The sequence below is a fragment of the Callospermophilus lateralis genome, chromosome 5, assembly GCF_048772815.1.
Source record: "Callospermophilus lateralis isolate mCalLat2 chromosome 5, mCalLat2.hap1, whole genome shotgun sequence".
NCBI classification, from domain to species: Eukaryota; Metazoa; Chordata; class Mammalia; order Rodentia; family Sciuridae; genus Callospermophilus; species Callospermophilus lateralis.
In genome coordinates this window covers 12,475,509-12,483,601 of record NC_135309.1, presented here as the reverse complement: position 1 = coordinate 12,483,601, position 8,093 = coordinate 12,475,509, and the positions used below count along the sequence as shown (strand labels likewise).

The following is an 8,093-nucleotide window of genomic DNA, read 5'->3' as shown; positions in this document are numbered from 1 at the left end:
GCAACAAAAATATGGAAATAGAAACATATTAGCTACTGCTACACATAAAATTCATTATCTGAAGCAAAAAGATACTTGTTTGAAAAAAATCCATTGACTGTAAGCTGCAGTGTTGTAGGAATAATAACAACTCACTCTAAAAAACACTAATAAACTTAATTTCTATTATTCTCCTTTCCTGTTTTACTATGATTATTACTTAGGGTTTTTTTTTTGTTGTTGTTGTTGTTGTTGTTGTTCTTTAAAGGAAATTATAGAGTACATTTCCATGGAAAGATGGAATGAAACATCAAATGATTTTACTTTGCTGGGGTTGTTTCCTCAAAACCAAACTGGCCTACTTCTCTTGCTCCTGATCATCTCTGTGTTTGTTCTCGCCTGTTTGGGGAACTCAGGGATGACTGCCCTCATCTTCTTGGACCCGCGGCTCCACACCCCCATGTACTTTCTCCTCAGCCAGCTCTCCCTCATGGACCTGATGTTCATCTCCTCCACGGTCCCCAAGATGGCCATCAACTTCCTGTCTGGCCAGAAGAGCATCTCCTTCCTGGGCTGTGGTGTGCAAAGCTTCTTCTTCCTGACCATGGCCGGCTCAGAAGGTTTAATCCTGGCCTCCATGGCCTATGACCGCTTCGTGGCCATCTGCCACCCCCTCCACTACCCCATCCGCATGAGTAAAAGGATGTGTTTGAAGATGATCCTGGGGTCCTGGACACTGGGCTCCGTCAACTCTGTATCACACACTTTTTACATCCTTCATCTTCCTTACTGCAGGTCTAGGGCCATCAATCACTTTTTCTGTGATGTCCCAGCCATGGTGCATCTGGCCTGTATGGACACCTGGGTTTATGAGTACATGGTGTTTGTGAGCACAGTTGTGTTTCTCCTCCTTCCTTTCCTTGGTATTACTGTTTCCTATGGACGGGTCCTTTACGCTGTCTTCCACATGCGCTCAAAAGAGGGGAGAAAAAAGGCCTTCACCACATGTGCCACACATTTAACCGTGGTGACATTTTACTTAGCTCCTTTTGTCTACACTTATCTCCGTCCCAAAACTCTCCGCTCCCCAACAGAGGATAAGATCCTTGCAGTCTTCTACACCATCCTCACCCCCATGCTCAATCCCATCATCTATAGCCTGAGGAACAAGGAGGTGCTGGGGGCCATGGGAAGAGTGTGTGGGATGTTCTCCCCCAGGAAGGAGTGAGCATGGCTGTCCCTACTCCTCTATATGGCTTCTCTCCATCTAGACTGGAACATGCTGGATCATAGCTGACCAATAGGTGTATAGTGAGATCTGTGTATGTAATTAGAGCTTTCTAGTGACACATATGTAAAACTAATTGAAATAACATATTGATAATTATAAATTAATATACTAACAATATCTTTAATTGAAAATGTTAAAATCCATTTAATATTAACAATGTGAATATTAATTACATATTATTTTGTATCATAATAATTGCATATAAAATACATTATATGTTCTTACATCTGTCAGTCAATATAAAATATTTTATACTGATATTGAAAAGTTATCATGTCTACATGTGTCATGAAAAAATATTGTTGCTTGTATACTTTGTTTTTATTCTATTTTGTCAAATCCTGTGTGTAATTTATACTTATAGCCCATAGCTACTTGAACTGTAGAAACTTCAAGTGTCCCACAAACATGGGGCCAGTGTCCCCAAATCACAGGATTTCTGGGTGATTCAAAGTCTTTCCTTTAGAGAAAGATGTGACATCTTTATTATATGATTCCTGGTCTTGAGACAAAGAATTGTACTCTGAAAAATAGCCATGCATTTCTTTTAAATGCCTTAAAATAGTAATTTATTTACTTTAAATCTCAGTTATGGATATATGATACTCTAAGCAGCTCCTAGAACCCACCATCACCCACATCTCTGATCATTCTCCTGGCATGTGCTATGTAAAGAGCATTCTATGCCCTGGGCAGATGCTGCATTTTTCCTTCACTTCCCTTTTCAAATTATTTGACCAGCAGCATCCATGATCCTTGACTCCTTTAGGAGGTTCTCCTTGGCTCGTATCACCAGTGCCTCCTCTAAGCAGCTCTTTGGTGTCTTCTTTCCCACCACCTGGGCAGTCAACACGGTGTGCCTCTCTCAGGTGCATGGCTGTGTCCTCCCCAGCCTCACAGGCAGCCTGTGTCTGCAGGTATCACTGGGTCTCGTGCTTTCTAATCTGCCTGCCTGGTCAGTTCCATGAGCCATTGGCCACATGCCCAGCTCCATCCTAGAGGTAACTCTCCATCCACGTTCTGTCCCATTTCACCAAACTGGAGCTTATGGGATTTATTGAGGTCACTTGATCTGGTGGTGTGGCATCAGCACAATCATCTGCTGTTTGGCCAGGGGACATCCTCTATCGTTCTATCTCACACATGTACTGAGGATGTTCTTGATGTGTACACATCCAGCCTGACTGCTCGGTGTTTCTGAAGACTGTAGGGGCCATCAGATACCTTTCAGTATGTTTTTTTTTCTGTCTTAATAGAAATTAATTTGCTTCATTCCTTTCAATTAAGAACCCTGGCTGACACAATCAGATTCAAATATCAGTTTGAAAATATTATGGAAAGCGAGAGCAGTAATTATACTAATGGAGATGGACAGAAACATTAAAATACTTAGGAAACAATAAGATTATAATTATAATTACCTAGATTGGTGGCAATTGGATGAAAGTGCTCATCCTAAGGCCAAATGTCAAACTAGCCTTCAATTTTATTCATTCATTTTACTCATTCATTCATTCATTCATTCATTTTTTTTCTTTTTTTTTTTTTTTTTTTTGTACCAGAGAATGAACCCATGAGTGCTCAGCCACGGGGCCACAACACCAGCCCTCTTTCCTTTTTAATTTAGAGACAAGGTATAATGACATCCGATTTATAGAATACTTAGATTTACCTGTATGTCCACTACAATGCTATAAATACTCTGTATTTAGTGGCTGATAAATCACCTACTCCTTGAAGTAATTGCTTCCTCAGGTTCTGAGACTTATTAATAATCCTGACTAATGTTCCCACACAGAAGTTCATCTAGAATTGAACGTTTCCCTTATTTTAGTTATGGTTGCTGGACATAGTTCTAGAGTACATATTCAAGACCCTGGGTATTTCTATAAATTGCTGAGAGTTCTGTGCCTCATTTTCTACACAATCTCATCTATTGGTGACACTTTCAGTTGAATTCTATTGGCATCATTGTGCCTTGCAATTCTAGGAATTCTGATGGGCTTTCTGTATTCAATTTTATTATTTATTTATTTAAATGGTCTTTCACTTTCTGTATTTTTCTTCATTTATTCTTTTGATCTTAGTTTAGCTCATTAAATATACAAATAATTCTATGGTCTTTATCTGGAATGTCATCCATTTCCATATCTGCAGGCTCCTTTCTTGGGGTGTTATAAATTTTGGGTGGGAACTTGGTTATTTCCTCATGTTTTCAGAGGTCTTGGACTTGTGATCCGTTGAGATGACTCCTGTTCCTTGTGTGTGTGTGTGTGTGAGCCCTTTTGTGTGTGGTTATCTTTCACATATTAAGTCCTGTGTTGTTGGTATCATTCACCACTTAGCCTGTGTTGAAGATTCTGTGTCTTCCTGAGGACAACTGGATTCTGAACACAGCCCTGACGATGTGGCCATAGGACACCAAGATGAAGACCAGGGGAGACAGCACGATGCCCTCCACGGCAGCAGTGCTGATGCAGGCCAACCAGATCAGGGCGGGCATCTCACACAGGAAGTGGTCCACCTTGTTGTGCCCACATCGAGGTAGCCACAACGTCATTGGTGACATGATCAAAGAATTGGCCATCCCACAGCCCCAGGCCACCGACACCAAGCCCAGGCAGAGTTGTGGATGCATAGGCAGAGGTGTAGTGCAGGGGCTTGCAGATGGCCACAGATCTGTCATAGGCCATGATGGCCAGCAGCAGACACTCCACTCCACCCAGGCCCAGGAACAGGAAGAGCTGGATTACGCAGCCCACATAGTTGATGGTCTTGTCATGGCCACTCAGGTTGTGGAGCAGCTGGGGGATGGAGCTGGTGGTGAAGCTGAGGTCCAGGAAGGAAGGTGGGTGAGGAAGAAGTACATGGGCGAGTGGCCGGGGGTCCAGCCAAGACACCAGGATGATGGTGCTGTTGCCCACCAGGGTCAGCAGGTAGGCTACCAGGATGACCACAAAGAGGACCCTCTCCAGGTGGGGGCGGTCAGAGAAACCCAGGAGGATGAAGTGGCTCTGGGTGCTGCCGTTGGTCCTATCCATCTCTACTGCACCTGAGGAAAATGGAATTTGAAACAAAAAAAAAAAAAAGAAAAGAAAAGAAAAAGTAATTCCCAGCTTCTCTGCACCTTGTCACATACTAACACATCTGGAACTTCTAGTGAAAACGTGTCTGTCTATGTGCATCACTTACTGGGTTAACACCAGAAATCAATAGTGTTTATACATCAAGGGTAAAAAAAAAAAATGTACTCAAAACAAAACGTAAAACCTAAATATCACTTAAAAAATAAACAGAAAGTTTGTGGGAATTAAAAATAAATATATTCTTAAAGAGAGAATATATTTTAAAACACTATATTGTGAACATTTTGCTAAAAATGGATCAAATTTTTTGAAGGTGAAAACATTTTTAAGGTTTACGGAAATAATTTTTAGGGCAGAAAATTCCCTTATTTTTCCTTTAGACCTGAACCCCCTGAATCAGGCTCCCCATGAACAAACAGAGCTCCTCTGTCCTCTTCCTCAGCCCAGGAGGAAAGTAGAGACATGGTACCAGGGTCGGAGTCCCTCCTCTCTCTGTGAATGAGCCTTCTGAATGCGCCTGAGGCTGGGTGGACGCTGTGGCAACTTTTGTCATCACCAATCTTTAGGAGAGGTTGGCTCCTGCCAGATTCCTCAAAGAAAGGAAAAGAAGAAGGAAGGAAGGAAGGAGGAGAAAAGAAAGGAAGGAGAAAGGGAGGGAGGGAGGAGGAAAGAGAGAGGGAGGAGGGAGGAATAAAGGAAGGAAGGGAGGGAGGGAGGAAGGAAGAAGGAAGGAGAAGAGAAGGAAGAAGAAAGGAAGGGAGGGAGGGAGGGAGGAGGAAGGAATAAAGGAAGAAAGGGAGGGAGGGAGGAGAGAAGAAAGGAAGGAGAAAGGAAGGGAGGGAGGAGGGAGGAATAAAGGAAGAAAGGAGCAGGAAGGAAGGGAGGGAGGAGGAAGGAAAGAAGGGAGGGAGGGAGGAAGGAAGGAGGAGGAAGGAAGGAGGAGAGAAGAAAGGAAGGAAAGACAAAAGAAAAGGGAAAGAAAAGAAAGAGAGGGAGGGATTCAGCTCCACATTTTGGCTTTTCCACATTATGGCCCTTCATCTCCAAGACTGATGTGAGTTTTCCCGCCTGTCTGATTCCTCCAGGGTCTGTGATTTCAGTCACCCTTAAGAGGCTGAGTCTGAGGATTTGGTGTCTAACTCAGGCTTACGACGGGATACTGTTCCATCGTAGCAGGTGCCATGTGACTCTCTTCTGGAGTTGCCCCCAATCTCCTTTCAAGACAGTTTTTGAAGACAGAGATTACGGTCATTTCATCCTATGTCTCTAGTACCTGTGTTCAGCTTGAGAACTTTGCATTTTATTAATGAAATGGTTACTGACTTCCCTATGGAACCAGAGAGAGGTATATTTTAGCCAGATTTTTGGGGTTTGGTGATCACTAAATGTTTATAAGCAGGTCTCAGACAAACGTTAATGAGATAAGCCTGTCCCTTTTCCACCTCATATTAGAATGAAGAAGTGTGCCCTTGGCAGAGGGGACTGACCCTCTTGTGCCTCTTTTCCTTCCATTGCTGTAGGTTCCTTGATTGTGGAACAAACTTCACTTCCGTTTTCCCACTCTTTGTATCATTTATTAAAACCACTGCTTCCTAAGACTCCATCTACTGTCCAGGTAGGAGGAGGTCAACTTCAGTCCATAAAACGCCACCTTGAAATCTCATAGAACTTAAGGTGCTATGATTGCTTCTTAAATTAATGATACCATTTTCAAATATTTGAAATTTAAAGGCTTATATAAACCAAAATTTTAGACCTTATGCCACAAGTACTAAGCAAGACACAGATCTTTTCACTGCACTAAGATCATAAACCTAGTGGGAGGTCACGAGGAGCTGGTGCTTCACCCTGGGGAGTTTCCCACTTCCCTGCGTATCCACGGTGCACACCTCAGCTGACTGTGCCTGCCCTTGCGTTACCTGGACCACAGCCTGGATTTATGCTGAGTGTCCCCTCTGCTCTTCCCTCCTCCTCTAGTTCCCCCACTTCTTCCATTTCCCTACCATTGTCCGTGACCTTCAGTCCTCTGCTGAATTACTACTCTCCCCCTGCAAAGTTCAAATGTTTCCCTTTGCTCACCTCCTGATGACTCCCAGCTGCCTTTGCCTGCTTTCCAAGAGCCCTGCTGTGTGCATGGGTTTGCTTCCAAACCATTCCCTCAACAATGGCCTATGTGTCTTCTGTCCCAACTTCTACTCTCCAGGGCTGAGAATTTTCCAAACTCTGTGGCCTGCATGTGGCCATTTGCAGCATGCAAGCCTGCCTGGCCCGTCAGCCCTGGGCACACTCTTCACAATGTCCTTCAGATTTACCTCCTCTGTGCAGCTCCTAGGACTGCTCAGATTGCTTGCACTGACCCTGCCTTGGCAGCCTTGGTCTCCACCTGTCCCCTGGGCCTCCCTTCTTCCTACCTAGGCATTGATTTCCCCTGCTGCACACTATCTCTCATTCTGCCCTGAGGTTTTATTCTGTGGAGGTCGCTGAGCACAAGAGGATGTCTGGTTCTCCCTCCTGCACTGGAATCAGGCACCCACGTAGCAGATGTGCAGTAGGTAGTGCCAATAGGTGTGACCAGCACAGAGCAGGTGAGTGGCAGGAGCTCTGCCCACCCCCTCAGGACCTGGCTGTGAGGGCCATTTACTCCTCTCAGGAAACAGCACTGTTCCTAACCCTGCTCTAGAGCACAGTGACTCCGTGGGATCCTGGCGCCTGGTGCCCACCACATCAATGCCAATGCTGGCGGTGTGTTCACATCACTCCAACATTCAGTTCTCATACCTCACCCTTGGTCTTCCTCACATCCAGATTTCCTACCACAGCCTGTGTTGGGCTGAAGCTGATGACAGAGTGTTTTCTGTTACCTGTCTGGGTTGGGTTTCTTCTTTCCCATCCTATCTCTACACCCAGTTTACTTAAATTCAGATGAAAGTGTTTTCTGCTGGGTACTGCCCTTCATTAACTTACTGCAGTTCAGTATCTTCTTTACCCTATGGGCCATTGATATGAACGAATTTTTTCCATTCTCTTTTATATCGCTATGCATATCCTTGCCTATTATTTTATTTGAAGAGTAGCTCAAAGTGTATTTTCTATAGCCTATGTTCTCTGGTTAACTAGCAGAAATGAATTCCAGACAGTTGGCTGTGCATGGTTTCCCTGCTGTGAGACTTTGAGTAGGTCTGTGTGTGGCACGCACTCTGCAGGTGTGCATGGGCATCACTCTATTAAATTCTCTAAGAACAGAGACCATGCCTCTCCTTCTTTGGCATTACCTGCACACTCTGGATGGTTCAAGGAGGTCGGTGGTCAGCATGCCAATGCACAGAAGAAGGAGTGAAGAATCAGCAGAGAGGTTAGGCACATACCCTGCTCACCATTCCTGGTGGCATGTCATGTTACCAGGGCAGCTGAGGTTGGCTGGTTGTGGAAGGAGGAAGAGGGGTGGTCTGACTCCAGCAAAGCCCTCTGCCCTGTGATTTCCGATGCCCATTTGTTTTGCTCTTTCTCCAGAATATGCCCAGCCTGAATGACTCTCCTGTGCCACAAAGCAGCAGAGACACTAGGAGAGAAAGAAGAAGGGACCCTGGAGCTTCCCCTTGCCTACTGGACTCCAGTGAGCCTCAGTGGCCCTGAGGACAAGGGTTTTGTGAAGCTGACATCAGACAGGTAGTCTCCCCAGAGAGATCCTCAGAGACAGCGGGAAGAGGACCCAGAGTAACAGGGCTTGGTACTCCAGG

The 8,093-nt window shown here is 44.7% G+C and overlaps 1 protein-coding gene across 1 annotated transcript; it reads left to right on the top strand.

The window, feature by feature from the left end:
• The first annotated feature begins 268 nt into the window (after positions 1–268).
• Positions 269–1,207, top strand: LOC143398967 (olfactory receptor 2L13-like). The gene has a single exon (XM_076855661.1). It carries the CDS (start codon positions 269–271, stop codon positions 1,205–1,207), a length of 939 nt encoding a protein of 312 aa, XP_076711776.1.
• The last annotated feature ends 6,886 nt before the right edge of the window (positions 1,208–8,093 follow it).